This window comes from Peromyscus californicus, unplaced genomic scaffold (assembly GCF_007827085.1).
Source record: "Peromyscus californicus insignis strain IS unplaced genomic scaffold, ASM782708v3 Scaffold_12__1_contigs__length_115047231, whole genome shotgun sequence".
In the NCBI taxonomy this organism is placed as follows: Eukaryota; Metazoa; Chordata; class Mammalia; order Rodentia; family Cricetidae; genus Peromyscus; species Peromyscus californicus.
In genome coordinates this window covers 63,053,225-63,068,669 of record NW_026294413.1, presented here as the reverse complement: position 1 = coordinate 63,068,669, position 15,445 = coordinate 63,053,225, and the positions used below count along the sequence as shown (strand labels likewise).

The window sequence follows — 15,445 nt, the reverse complement described above, 5'->3', positions numbered from 1 at the left end:
CTATAGAACCCAGGGCCTCACACATGCTCCTCTCAAGTCAACTCTTAAAATTAGTTTCATATAACTTAATTCCTAAATTGATGTTATATGAATTATATGTATATATTACATATATATTTGTTTTGTGTTTTTGAGAATCATGTATTGCAAGCTGTTGAGGATGACCTTGAACTCCTGATCCTCCAGCCTCCACTTGTCTAGTGCCAGATTGCAGGAGTGTGCTACAATGCTCAGTTTTATCTTGTGTTTTTCTGTAGTTACTATTAATATCAGGGGGGTTAAAATACAGTATTTTTACACTATATAAAATAATATTATTAGAATGTTACTTAGTGCTACTGTATCATTGTGTGTCATTTAATGCCACACCAGCCCTATGAAGTAGGGTTTGGTTTATGAAACACAGAAGGAATCTAAGGTTAGTGGTGTCTTAGTTAGGGTTCTTATTGCTGTGAAGAGACACCATGACCACAGCAGCTCTTATAAAGGAAAACATATAATTGGGGTGGCTTACAGTTTCAGCGGTTTAGTCCATGGTGGGACATGGTGGTGTGCAGGCAGATATGATGCTGGAGAAGGAGCTGACAGTTCTATGTCTTGATCTGCAAGCGACAGGAAATGAACCATCTACCACACCGAGTGTAGCATAAGCAAAGGAGACCTCAAAGTCCACCCCCACAGTGACACACTTCCTCTAACAAGGCCACACCTCCTAACAGTACCACTCCCTTTGGGGAGGCAATTTCTTCCAAACCACCACAGGGTACTGCTAAAACATGGCATAGCAGGAATTTGCACACATCTCTGAATCTTCTTGGTTTTCATAGCTGGAACCAGGAGGTCTATCAGGTACTCTCTTGGGCTCTAGGAACAAGTCAGTGTGGCAGGGAGAAGAGACTGGCTCCTTCATGCAGTTGTCTTGCTGTGGAAAGATGGAGCAGGGATGGAGCATAGCATTAAGTGCCACGGTACTGCCTTTGCCAGGGAGGCTTGTGTAGAAATGTGATGCATGTGCAGGATATGGCATGCTCCGGGATAGGCCTGGCAGGTTGCCAGAATGAATCATCAGTGCTGTGGGATGTCTTTCTGTATGCTGTGAATGTGTGTTGCTGTGATTGGTTAATAAAGAAGCTGTTCTGGCCTATGGTGAATCAGGTTATAGCCAGGCAGGAAATCCAAGAGAGAGACAGGAAGAAGAAAGGCAGAGGCAGAGGAGACGCCGGCACCACCAGAAGAAGCAAGATGTGAAAATACCAGTAAGCCATGGCTACGTGGCAACTTAGAGATTAATAGAAATGGGTCAAGTTATAAGAGCTAGCTAGCAAGAAGCCTGCCATAGACCATACAGTTTGGAAATAATATTAAGCCTCTGAGTGATTATTTTATAAGCAGCTGCAGGTCCGTGGGGCTGGGTGGGACCTGAGAATCCTTCCAGCTACACTTCAGTCCCTTGGAAGATGGTGCAACCATGTGCCAAGGTCTCAAGGCAGAAATGTGCCAGATACATCTGAGGAAAAGCCAGAGTGGGTACTTGATGAGAAGAGATATGTTGAGGGGCTGCATGAAGGAAGACACTCTCTTGGATGAGATGAGGGCTTTGCAGGGTTTGGTGAGAGAAGGAAAGTGATCTGACTTACACTGTAATGACAGATGCTACTGATACAAGGGGGCTGCAATATAGGATGCGGGGGAGCAACTGGAAGGTGTTTTGTGATACTCACGAGGAGTAATGATTTGACCAAGATGCAGGATGTAGCCGGTCCGTGGGCGCCAGCTTCTAGATACAGCAGCTACAAAGACAGTTAAGTCACTGCAGTAGGGTCCAGGAGCCTGGTTTGGTTCAAGATAAGGTCAAGCTGCTGTTGTCTTGAAAGTGACCACTGTACATACATGGCTGTGGGTCGGGGGCTCTGAATGATTAAGTTGAAATGTTTACTTAAAGGCTTGGGGCTGCATAAGGTCACTAAGGGAGTACATGGTAAGGAACGGAAGGCCATGGACTGGTCTGGGCTGCTCTGAGTTCAGGCTGTGAGGAAGAGCTACACGAGCTTTGAGGAGTAGTGGACAGTGAGTAAGAAGAAAAGGAAGCAGAGTGTGTCCTTCAGGAAGCCACTAGGAGTGGCCTAAGGAGAGCAGAGGGATGCCCTGACTTGGATACTGTAGCAGGTCAGTGTAGAGAGGGCTGGGCCTGACCATTGGCCCAACTGGGCTTATTAGAGTTCACTGGACTCACAGTGGTTCACTGGACCCCATCAGTGGCAAGCAAGGGGTTGGCATAGTGACATTTTGGAGAGAGACTGTTGTACACAGTCACATGAGATGTGACCTGTGTCCTTCAGGACTTAAAGATTACTGCCAAGTGACTAGCAGAGACAGCAGTGCCATGGAATTTTAGCAGGTGGGTGTTTGTCAGCTGATTAGATGCTTGTGTGTTCTAGAAAGGTGATGACATTGAAGGAGTGGTGAGTCTTCAGAGAAAGCAGGGCAGAGGAGAGAAGTGAGGTTACACTGGGCATCCATTTGGTGGCTGAATTAGAGACAGCCATGGAGTGAGCGAGGACTGGGCTTACTTTTAGGGACTTTCACCTTCAGTGTTGTGTGTGTGTATGTGTGCATGTGCATGTGTATATGTAGGTCTGAGGTGGATGTTGGGTATCTCTTCCTCATTTGTTTTCCACCTCATTTTTTGAGACATGATCTCTCCCTGAACCTAGACTGCACCAGTTGGGTTGGACTGTGGCCAGCAAGCCCCAGAACCTCATGTCTCCACCTTCCCAGTGTTGGGGCTGCAGGCGAGTGCAGCTACACCTGTTTGGTTTTTTCCTTGTGGGTTTTGGAGGCTGGAACCCTGGTCTTCATGCCACATGGCAAGCACTTGACTGACTTCATCATCTCCTCCTAGTCAGTCTTTTTAGTATACTCTTCCCAGATTCTTTGCATATCACCAGCAAAACAAAATGGGTGCCTGAATGAAGTGTGGCTGTGTGGAAATCAGATGCATACATAGAGATTTACTTGGAACTGCTGTCTGTGGGAGCTGGAGTGATGGGAAGGGCTTCAAATGCAGGCTTTTGTCTCCTTTCAGTTCTGACGCAGTTCACTTGGCACACAAGCCTGAGTACGAGGCTTTCTAAAGATGACGGGGCAAGGGACTGCGGCTGTGGTTAAGGTTAACCCCAGTCCCTGCTTAGCGTTTCATTTCACTCAGAAAGGAGATAGCTTAAAGAGAGGGCAAGAAATTAAACCCATAGAAAAGATCATCTGGAAAATATAAAGGCGATGTTTGTGGCCACTGAAACACACATAAAAGCACTGGAAGGCGTTTGGGGGCAGAAGGCACCATGGGACACTTTTCCATGGGAACACGGGGTTCTGCTCTTGCCCTCATGGGCCTCACTGGTGCAGACTCTGGCTGAAGAGCTGCAGTCAGTTAGCACCCAAGTCCAGTCGTGAGACCTTGTGTCGTTAGTTCTGCTTGGGGTTGTTACTGAGTAGGTTATTGACAGTTGTCTGTAAGTAACAGAAGTGACCCAGGGAAACTGCCTTTTAAAGCTGAACTTTTGGTGAACCATCTTTCTAAACTGGACAGATATTATTTATATTTTTACTAGTGTATATTATATAAAGTGGTGGGTTTCAGAGTCTTATTTTGTTTAAATATGTCATGAACTTTGACCCTGTGCATTCCCCGTTATCCTCTCCTGTTCCTCTCCCCTACCGTGAGTCCCCTTACTTTTGGCTATGATCCAAATACATTGTAAACTTGTGTGAAATTCTCAAAGAATAAGTTAAAAATTTTAAATCACAGTCTCCAGTTCCATCCTGTTTCCTGTAAATGACATAATTTAATTATTTGTAGCTGAGTAAAGCTCCATCACACACATACTGGGGGGCATCTTACTTTATTGTTTCGTCTGTTGATGGATGTCTAGACTGTTTCTGTAATTTGGCTGCTGTGAGTGGATGAGCATTGATTGCTGTGGCACACTGACCGAGTCCTTTGAGTAGCACACAACTGGTGTGGCTGGACCTGAAGGTGGTTCTTTTGGGTTTTGAGGTCCCTCCACTGTTGATTCCTGTAGTGGCTGTACATTACATTACCACTAGCAATGGATAGGGAGTCCTCTCTGCCCATCCTTGCCAGAATCTGTTGGGTTTTTGTGTTTGTTTTTCCAGTAACAGCTATTCTGATTAGAGTGGGGATGGAATTTCAGTGTGGATTTGCATTTCCCTGACGGCTAGGGTTATTGAGCAATCTTGAGACAAGGTCTCCCTTTGGAGCTGGACTGCGCTGGCCTTGACTCCTGCCAAGTGTCCATGTGCTGAGATTACTGTATGCACTGATTTTTAGAAGCAAGCCAGCATCTAGCCACCCTGAAATTTAGGAATAATTAGATATATCTATGATACGTTTTTTTCATACATTTGGATGGCAATTTTGGATTTTTTTCCTTTTGTTTTCCATTAATGCTTTTTTTTTTTTTTTTTTTTTTTGAGACAGGGTTTCTCTGTGTAGCTTTGCGCCTTTCCTGGAACTCGCTTTGGAGACCAGGCTGGCCTCGAACTCACAGAGATCCACCTGGCTCTGCCTCCCGAGTGCAGGGATTAAAGGCGTGCGCCACCACCACCCGGCCCATTAATGCTTTTAACATTGGGTGTAATCTAAGGCTTTGGATTAGCACTCTGTAAGTTTAATTTGTTTTTTCATAGGAGATAACCAGTGTCTAGAAATAATCCCAAGCACATGAGGCTACTCTGCCTACCTTTGAAAATCATCACTTTAGAGGAGACTAGCTGTGTAATGACACTCACACTACAATTTTAACATGCATGTCCATGTTCTTTCACATAATTGAAGGTATTTTTTTTGGCTTTTGTCTTTAGAGACTGTCATGCAGTTCCTTGAGAAACTATCTGACAAACTCTCTGAAAGGTTAGTTGGTATTCTATTTACTTTTTTGTTGTGCAGTCAGCTTGTGAGTGTGATGTGAGTACATGTATGTTTGTATGTGTTTATGTCCAAGTATGTGTGCAGGTACACATGCATACATACATGTGGAGGCTTGAAGTCGATGGCAGATGCCCTCCTCTGTTATCTCTACCTTGTCTATTGAGACAAGTTCTCTTACCTGAACCCAGGGCTTCCCAATTCAGGTAGTCTAGCTACCAGCTTGCTCCAGGGATACCTTATCTCCTCTTCTTAAGTGCCTGCCTGGCATATGCATGGGTCCTGGGGATCCGAACTCTGCTCCTCACACTTACGCACCTTCTAAGGTCTCCGCAGTTTCTGCAGTTAGATTTGTTTTAGAAATGAAGAAATAATTTACTAAGAATGTAAGCTTAAATATTAGTCAGACCTGTTGGCATGAGGTTGTCTCCTTGAGAACATGTTGAAAGCAGCCTCCCTAAGATACCAGTCTCAACAATTTAGCTAGTTCTCCTGGTTGGCCCACTCTCTTTAACAACCTCATTTATATCCACTTAACCGCCTTTCTGAAATGTTCTTGAAACCATTTATTTTAAACTGTATCACTAATTATAACAGACTCATAAAGTAGCATGTCTGTTTTGGTGCTAAATACAGGAGAGCTTGGATGCAGGGGGTCTCCTGGATTTGGTTTGTTTTAAGGATTCTCCGCTTTGGTGTTTGTAAGGCCAAGCTGTGTGCCCCTTTCTGCCCCACACCCGGTGGCGGTCCTGTTTGTACCTTGCTGCTGTCTCTGCCTTTCCTTCCAGTCCCTTACCTGCAGTCCTTGCCCTCAGTGGGCTCTCTTCCAGCACTGGAAGAAGGGGAGGCCACCTTGCCCTATTACAGCCGGGGTTCCAGGGAGAGGTGTACCATGGTTTGGGAACCGAGGCAAAGGTGTCCTCTGATCTGCCCCACAAAGCAGTGTAGTCTGTCTCCTTTGCCGTTTTTGACCACAGGAGCACATTGTGTGTGCTCAGATAGCTGTTGGGAATTTTTTTTAAGTTTTTTTTTTTTTTTTTTATTTTATGTATTGAGTATTTTGTCTGCTTTGCATGTATGTGTGTGCACTGTGTGCATGCCTGGTGTCTGTGAAGGCCAGAAGAGGGCACCATATCTCCTGGGATTGGAGTTAACAGAAAGTTGTGAGCAGCTATTGGGTACTGGGAACTGAACCCAAGTCCTCTGGAAGAGTCCTCCATGCTCTTAATCCCAGGGCCATTTCTCCAATCCCATCTGTTTGGGATTTTAAACTTGTGCTTTTGATTTTAAACTTGAATCCCTTTCTAATTTGGCTCATGTTTGTCCCTTCTACAGTCTTTTAATACCAGTGAACCACTGTCTCTGATACAGTGAAGAGGGAAGGTTGATTTGAAGTTTCTTAGTTTGCTCGCTTTTGCTTGAAGGGTTCTCCGTTTATGTACAGCTATAGATTGTATCTATCTCCATTTATCTATAGCTGTAGATTATATTTTCAGCAAATGTACCTTCATAAGTTTGTAGTTTTATATGTGTGTATACATGTGTGTGTGTTAATTCTAAAAGACACTTCCTATTATTGCCCAGAGTTTTTCTGTAGGGAAAAGTGATGAATAGCAGTTGTAAATATAATCCGTATGGATGTTTTATAGAGAGGAAGGAACTTGTTAGTTTCCTCCATTTGGGGTGCTAATTTAAAGTCTTTTAGAGTCCACTGGTGAAGCTTTACTTGGTTCTGCTTCCGAAGCTCTAGTACTTTCAAGGCATGCATCTACATTGTGCATGAGGTAGAATTTGTATTGACTTTATGATCTATATAGTTTCATGTGACACTTTAGTAAAAGTTGGATTAATCTCAGTTTGCTTTTGTAGTAAAAGACATATCTAATTTTATCATGACTGTTGGAAAGGTTATAAGGTTTATTCTTACTGAATTACTACATTTTTTCTTAAGTAATGATGGGCTTGTTTTTTCAGAACTGCAAAAGATTTCGAGATGATGAGAGGAATGAAAATGAAACTAAACCCTCCAAACTCTGTAAGTTCAAATAATATGAACACTGTTTTAACTAAAGTATTATCTCTTGATTCTAGAACTTTGTTTTAATTTTTGATTTGTTCTTACAGTTTCATACACATGTATCAGTAATTTGATCATATTTCCCTCCCCCATAGTCTCTTATTCCTTCTCACCAAACCCCTTCCTTTTCCTATCAAGTCCCCCTCATGTCCTGTATGTATGTGTGTTTCCCTGATTTTGACTAGGGTGCCTATAAGCGTGGGTGGTGGGTTATTTATTTACTTCAGCAAGGGCAACTTATCAGAGGAATATGACTCCTCCCCTCCCCCAGCAACCATTAATTGCCTGTAGCCCTTTAAGGAGAGGTGGGATCTTATTAGCCCTGAGTCATCCCTCATCAATATGAAGGAATATGGACGAGCCCAGTCTTGGGCAGGTCTTGAGCAGGAAGCCACTGTTGGTGTGAGTTCATGGACACAACAACCAGCCATGTTCAGAAGACAGAGTTTTACAGCACTTTTTCCCATCCTCTAGCTTTTACATTCTTTCCAACCAGCCCTCTTCCACGATGTCCAAAGCCTTGGAGAAGGGGTAGTATAGATGTCCTGTTTGAGGCTGAACATTCAACAGTCACTTATTCTCAGCACTTTGGCCACTTAGGAGTTTCTGCAGTAATTATCAGCCTCTGCAAGCAGAAGTTTCCGAGAGAGGTATAAACATAATGTGTAGAATGCAGTTTGATGTTGTTTCTGCTTAGCAAAGTAACCGTAGTAGTCTGCCATAGGGCCTGTGACTTCTGCAGCCATGGCTTCTAGTTAGGTTTACAATACCAGACATGCGTTCCTGTGGCATGACCTCAAATCCAATCAGAAAGCATTCGGTTACTCCCGTAATAGTCATGCCAATATTACATGAGTGGGTACATATTGTTGATTCTAGGACTTCTTAGGATTTCCTGGAATCTCTGTAGTCTTTTTAATGTTTGGTCTTAGTGAATTTGGTATTGAAGTATGTGATACATAGGTCTGAATTTGAGGCTGCCTGGAAACCCAGCATTTTTGTTTGTTTGTTTGTTTTTTGAGACAGGGTTTCTCTGTGTAATAGCCTTGGCTATCCTGGAACTTGCTTTGTAGACCAGGCTGGCCTTGAACTCACAGAGATCGGCTTGCCTCTGCCTCCCGAGTGCTGGGATTAAAGATATGCACTACCACTGCCTGGCGAAATCCAGCATTTTAATCAATTAGTTGGTGTGTTTGTACATTTACAAGTGTATATTAACAGAAAATGTATTTATGAAGCACTTCTATTCTTCAGAAAGTCAGCTTCCCATTTCAAGGTAGCCTTTGATGAAGCTAAATGGAGGCCTGATTAGCAGGTGGCAATTTGAACCTTAATGTTAACCTTGTAATTTATACCTCCAGTACTTGCTGGATCATATGGTCCAAGTGGTAGAGCAGCCTGCACCTTGGCATGGACCTGTCTAAGAGCCTTCTCCAGGCCCCACTCAAAGCTAGCAGGTTTTTGAGTCACTTGATAAATGGGTCAGAGTAACATACCCAGGTGAGGAATGTGTTGTCTCCAGAATCCAGATAGGCCATTAAGCTTTGTGGGAGGTGCCAGGTGCAGTAATTTATCCTTCACCTTGGAAGGAATATCTCTGCATGCCCCACACTACTGGAGAGTCCTTACATCTTGACTCAGGTAACAAGAAGTGGTCTGTCAAACTGGCTGTGGCTTGAACATATATGAGACCTCGAAACCCACCTCCACAGTGACACACTTCCACCAGCAAGACCACTCCTACTCCCACAAGGCCACATCTCCTAGTAGTGCCACTCTCTTTGGAGGCCGTTTTCTTTCAAACCACCACAATACTGGATTCAGAATGCTTAGCAATGTGCCCAGCCTAGTGTGGGCAGAGCAGGCACTTTGCATATATGTGACCTATGAGTGAATGAATCAGTAAGTGAATAGATTGCCATCAGAGAGTGTCCCTACAGCACAGATCTGGTCTTGTCACTGTTTAAAATCCTTCATTAACTGCTGCTCTTGTCATTGCACTGCTGATGTCCTTGCATCTTCCCAGACACTCAGGGTCTGGCCTTGCATCTTTCCCAGCCACTCAGGGTCTGGCCTTGCATCTTCCCAGCCACTCAGGGTCTGGCCTTGCATCTTTCCCAGCCACTCAGGGTCTGGCCTTGCATCTTTCCCAGCCACTCAGGGTCTGGCCTTGCATCTTTCCCAGCCACTCAGGGTCTGGCCTTGCATCTTTCCCAGCCACTCAGGGTCTGGCCTTGCATCTTCCCAGCCACTCAGGGTCTGGCCTGCCTGCCCGCCTAGGCCTGCTCAGGGCTGCTGTTCTCTCCTAGACCCAGAATGGCGTGACTTCCTTTACTCTCTTCCACTTCTTTTGTTCTTCAACTCTTGGGCCAGTGTGTGGCAGTCACTTAAATATGCACTGGTAGGGAGCTTCCAGTTACCTGGGTGCTGCAGGAAGGCCTCTTCTTTCTCACCTCCATTGACTGCTGCCATCTCTCAGAACTTACTTTGAGCTTTTCTTCCTCCCAAACAGCCTGAACCCACACTTTGATTTAAAACTTCTCAGAGTTGATGCTTGTGCCATAGGCATTAATAGATTTTGTAGGTTTTGTTGTTGTTTGTTTAAAAAGTACCCTTCTCATGGGTCGTGGTTTGGGTGAGCTGTTGGAAGGGTGCACATGTATGTGTGTGGAAGCCACATCATGTCATTTCCCTAGGGTTGCTCACTGATTTAGCCTGCTGGCCAGCCAGTGAGCCGTAGGCATCGTCTTCCTGAGTTCTCTTTCCTGCTGGGATTACAAGCATGCACTCCACACTCGGCTTTTTGTGTTTGTTCTGGGCATTGAATTCAGGTCCTCATTCTTGTACAGCGAACACTTTATTAGCGAGCTCTTCTGTCCCCTTCGTGTGATATACTGCTCTCTCATTAAGTCACTTTGCTTTCCTACACCATCAACTCTTCTAAAGCTGATGTCTGCTTATGAGATGGTGCCTAGTTATCAGCTGGAGGAGCTGGGAGCCGGGAACTGAGCTCCAGGAGGTGGAGGTTCAGGGATACTATCCCTACCCTTCAGGTGTTCATGGGAGAGAGACCATGAGTTCGCGCTCTTACATTGCCACACATAGTGTGCCCAAAGTGCAATCGTGCCATGTGGGAAGGAGCACCTACTTCCTCAGGGGATTGTGCTGAGCTGAAACTTGGAAGGGTGAGGGCCACAGGACAGCTGGCATGCTGTCCCTTACTCAGAGCCAGGTATTGTGCCTGTCTGGGAGGTGCTGTTGACTCAGTGAGTAGCCGCCATGCAGCAGGCTCTGTGCGAGGCAGGACCAGTGTGCAAGAACACAGGCAGAGTCCTCACCCTCATGCACATTCAGTCTGGTAATTTGACCCCCAGTGGGTAGGACTGTGTCATTCAAGTGTGCAGGCTTGCTTTCAGCATGCTGCATTGGCTGCCACGTAACTGCTAGTGCTTCCGTTCCTTTGTTTGTTTGGAGACAGGATTGGGCTCTTTAGCTCAGGGCCTCCAACAAGGACTGGGATTGTAAGCCTGAGCCACCATGCTCTGTTCTTTTACTACCTTCTTAAGACATCTTTTCTTTGCCGAGATTGGAGTTGATTCTGCCTCAGCTACAGTTTAAATTATTGCTTAGTTCTGGTTTACACAAAGTATGGTTATTGTTGGTTTTAATGCAGCACTTTTACTCTGTGAGGAAAAATCACGAGGCATGACAAAACCCATCATCAGAGCAGAGTTTTATTAGGAGAAGGAAGGGACAGAAGAGAGCTTGACCAGGCCTGTGGAAGACATGTGCATGGGGGGGGGGGGGGGGTGGAGAAGAAAGAAGAAGAAAAGTGGGGAGGGGTCTGTGTCCCACTTCTTATGGATTCCCCCACACATGCGCATATGGGCTTACGGAGCTATGCATGCATGTGATCACATTGTGCGCAAATTATGCAGTCACTCAGCACACGTAGGACATAAGGCTCCTTACTTGGCTACTGAACTGCACATGTGCGGTCATGTATCTGGAGGAGTGGCTGAGAATTCCAACAGTTATCTCACGTTACTGCCTGTAGTGTGTGGATTCATATGTGGGCTATGCTTTGAGAAAACTTTGATTCTGGCTGATTTAACCCATTAATGTTGACTTTTGTTGATTATACTTTAGAATGTCATTTACCTTTGTCCCAGATTCTAGGATTATGCCTTATTTGTACCCCTCTATGTATTGGTTACAGAGAAGTCAAATCATGCCATGCCATGGTTTTTAAATATTTTTTTCTCATATATGTTAAAAATAACTGGTTTATCTTTTATAAGCTAGCCAAGTTTCTGATCAAATGAGATAGTCAATAGCTTTGCTGACAGTGAACCATTCCCTTTCAGGAGCTAATGCCTTGGGACCCCCCCCTATTACAGTGGTGTGATTCGTGCTGAGAGGTAAGCTTTCCCAGAAGGACCCCTGTGAGAAGGGAAATGGGAGTTAATGTACTGAGCACTTTGCACATCAGTGATACAGCTGCTTGGGTGCCCACAGCACACACCTGCCTTCTCTGATGGTGGAGCTGTAGTCTCAGTTGCAGGTCCATCCTTGTGCCATGTCCTTAATTCACTGGGCACTGCTGTCTCCTAAGTGCAACTGTTTCTAACTCCATTCAAACACATTTGTTTAGTAGTTGATTCATTTGTTTGCATGTGTGGGTGTGGGAAGGACATGCAGCCACAGCACACGTGATGGTCAGAGGACAATTTGCTGGAGTCAGTGTTCTCCACTGTGTGGGCCTGGGGATTGAACTCAGACCTGGCCACAGGCACCTGCACTCAGTGGGCCATCCTGCTGGCCTGCCATCCCTACTTTAAAGCTCTGAGAGACACCACTGGGTTCTCAGGAGCCATGAATTCCTTGTTAACTCTTCAAGCCCATGTCGACACTAAATAAAAGTAGTTCTACAATGAGAATTTGGGGAAGAGAATGTCCTAATGTTTTTGTGTTTTGTTTTTTTTTTACCACTTACGTATTTGTTTATATTTATTTGAGTGTGTTCATGCACATGCCATGGCACATGTGGGGGGGTCAGAGGACAACTTGAAGGAGTCTTTTCTCTCCTTGTGATTGAACCCATGGTGAGTGTTTTTACCTGCTGAACTAGTTTGCCAACCCTAAATGGCTCTTGGTTTAATCTGGCAGGTTTGTTTTGTTTTTTTGTTTGTTTTATTCTTTGAGACAGGATTTCTCTGTGTAACCCTGTTGTCCTGGAACTAGCTCTGTAGACCAGGCTGGCCTTGAACTCAGAGATCCGCCTGCCTCCGCCTCCCGAGTGCTGGGATTAAAGGCGCACGCCACCACCGCCCTGCAGTCTGGCAGATTTGTTTAATGCAGTGTGACCTTCAGGGGTTTGGGTTATACATGCGTGCCCAGTTTCCCAGCCCAGCTTGGCTGGGAACAGTGGTACCTGCCTGAGAGTAGAGGAGCTCTGGCTTGTTTGTCTGATTGTTAACTCAGCAAAAGAAGCAGGAAAGGATGTGGAAGTATTTCAGAAAGATTTATATGGTGGCATCCGTCCTCATGCCATCTGTTTTAATAGTTGACAGGGTTGAGCTTGGGCTGAAGTCTCAACAGTGTGAGTAAAGAAAGTAGCACAGAGGTACAGGTAATGGATGAGAAAGGAAGAGGACACTGGTTTGGATTTGAGGTTAGGAGAACGGGACAAAATGAAGAGGTCTAAAGCCTTGTTCAAGTCGCCCACTTTGAATACACTGAGCTGTATGGTTTACATGGAGTGGAGAGCAAAAGTGACTTTCTTTGCAATCAGCTTTTCTTCAAGCTAACCACGGGCTGGCTTGCTTTATGTTAAGACTTCAGACCTATTTGTGTTTCAGATTTCTCATTTAGCTGCCTAAAGAAGAAAAACACCCTGTTTAGAAGTAGGCAGAGAATTAGTGTGTGTTAGGACTGCCCAGGAATGATGGGGAGACAGCAGCGGGAGGAAGGACTGTGGCTTCATCTCAAGGAGCAACTGCCATTTGCTTTTTCAATTAGGTTCTTCTGAGAAATTAAGTCTTTCAAGTTTGAAGAGAGAGGAAAAATATCTGAAATAGTTTTATTTGAAGTTAAAGTTTATTTTTGAATAGGCAGTACATCTATATAGTTTAAAACACCAGAACAATGGTAAAAGAATGCTCATCAGGAAGCCTTGGCCCCATCCCCTCAGGGCCGTTTTCTCGAGTTGTTTAATTGGCCCTGTCTGCCCTGGCAGGTGTTGTCTCTTTCCTGCTCCAATGAGCTTCTGTGACCTGGACGTGTGCTGGTGCTGTTTTGCATCAAGATGTCCTCAGAAAGGGTAGTTTCCTATTAGTTACATCGTGCTAAGCCTCAAAAATCTCAAAAGTGGTCACATAATAAAATAAGTGGGTTTTACATAAAATTACGCAGAAAACGTTAGACTGTCACAGAAGGACTTCTGTTTAGTGTGTGAAATCTTATCTTTGTTGGTGGAGATGTAGTGACCTTTGTAGTTTAAAATTTTTTAAAAATGAACCTTTGTTATGAAATTGTGAAAAGTTTCTAAACAAACAGAAGAAGAATCATGTAAGTAGCAGTCCGACATTCCCCTCTGGGGTTCAGTGAACTTCTCAAGTTGTGCTGGCCTTGTTTATTCTGCCCCCTTTTGATTTCTGTTTTGCTTTTTTGTCCTTCCTTCCTTGTCCCACCGCATTACCTATAGACCTTCAGGTCAATCTTAGGTTCTGTTTATATGCTCATGTGCTTCTATCTCTGAAGAATGTGGACGTCTTATGGAACATCAATACCTAATGTGAATTTGTTATCTATACCATGTCCACGGTAGTGTTTCCTGATGGTGTGTGCATTCATCTTTCTGTTGTTTTAACAAGACAGTGAGACAGTTGGCTTCTCAGGAGGAAAGGTTTGGTTTTGCTCTGTTTTGGAGGCTCCAGTGTGTGATCCATTGGTCTCCTTGATTTGGGGTCTGTAGCTGGGCAGTGCATCATGGTGGGGGGCACACTGTAGAAGAGCCGCTCACTTCATAGCAGTTGGGAAGCAGATAGAGTCAGGATGGTAGGGTCCTGATACTCTGTTCAGTGGCATACCCCCAGTGACCTAGCTTCCTTTGGGCCCCGCTTCTTACAGATTCCACTATTTCTGGATAGCACGTGGTCTAGGAGTCCAAGCCTTCAACACATGGGCTCTTGGTGACATTTGGGATCAATATGGAGACAGCACCAGGTCTGCTCTTTTGCCCGTTATTGGAATTATGGTCCAGGCAAGGCCTGCACGTTCTAGTGTTGTGCTCCCCCCCCCCCCCCCCTACACATACACTCTGTTTGTTTAGCTTGTGCACCGGGAGCTTCCATCACCCAGTAGTGGTCTAAGAATGGATTGGACTATTCTTAGGGACTTGGAAAAGTTCCTATGCAAGTGCCATCCTGGCTAACACCTTTTATCATTTTGTCCCAAGACTCTTGGGGAATGCTTCCTGCCTGTTGTCTTCTCTGGCTGTCCCTTCTTTGCTTTCTGGCCCCAGGTAGAACTGGACCACAGCTCAGCGCAGCTCATTGTCTTTGTCACTGTCGAGAGTCACAAGCAGCGTCTCCTTGCTGTCTGCTGGGGTCTGCCACCTGTGTCGTCTCCTTTGCTGGCAATGCGCTTTGTCCCTACAGTCAGCCCTGCTGCTTGCCTTCCTGCTGCTCCAGGATGGGGATAGATTTCAACTTTGTCTGCTGTTCATTCCTGTGGAGGGAAACTGCACCCGACTAGCAGAAGCTAGGCCCCAGTGGTGGCTTCAGAAGTCAGAGTGGGGCTAGATGGCCCTGGTGGCCCTTACACAGCAGAGGGAGGGACCGGTCATGTCCATTTTCAGTGTTACATGTTAACTGACAAGCAAGCAGTCCTGGCATGACAGTTTCTCCACTGATCCTTCTGTAGTTAACTAGAGAAAATGGCAGCTCTTGGTGTGGCGTTTCCTGCTGCAGAGCTCAAAACCCATCATCAACTGTAATTGTCACCATGCTTAGCCACTCCTGATGTCAAATCACCCTGTTGCACTCTCATGATAAAGTTAACTATCATTCTCGGGACAGTGCTGTGTTGTAAGCTGTTCTTTTCAAGTGTGCATTTTCCTGGCACCCGTATCCTCTCGGGCCACCTTGGTGGTTCTGAAGAGAGCCTCCGTGAGTCTGTGCTGCATAGGCCTGTTGTGTATCACCCTTGCTCTTCATTGCGTGAAAGCAGCAACACACAAGTCTTTGCTTAGCTGAGGTCAGCCCAGGCTCATGGACCACACTCTCAGTAAATTCAGTGCCAAGATATTTGAAATATTCAAGTGCTCTGTATTTTCCTTTCACTCTTCCCTCCCTTCTCCTTCTGCTCCCTCTCCCTTCCCTTGATTCATTTTTTTTTTTTTTTTTTAATACTCAGAT

The 15,445-nt window shown here is 45.1% G+C and overlaps 1 protein-coding gene across 1 annotated transcript in view; it reads left to right on the top strand.

Moving 5' to 3' along the window:
- Window positions 1–15,445, top strand: part of Mipep (mitochondrial intermediate peptidase) — a 131,232-nt gene that overhangs the window by 16,981 nt on the left and 98,806 nt on the right. The window contains 4 exon segments of the mRNA XM_052733028.1: window positions 4,885–4,933; window positions 6,923–6,983; window positions 11,393–11,410; window positions 11,412–11,446. Coding sequence (XP_052588988.1) covers window positions 4,885–4,933; window positions 6,923–6,983; window positions 11,393–11,410; window positions 11,412–11,446 — 163 coding nt within the window.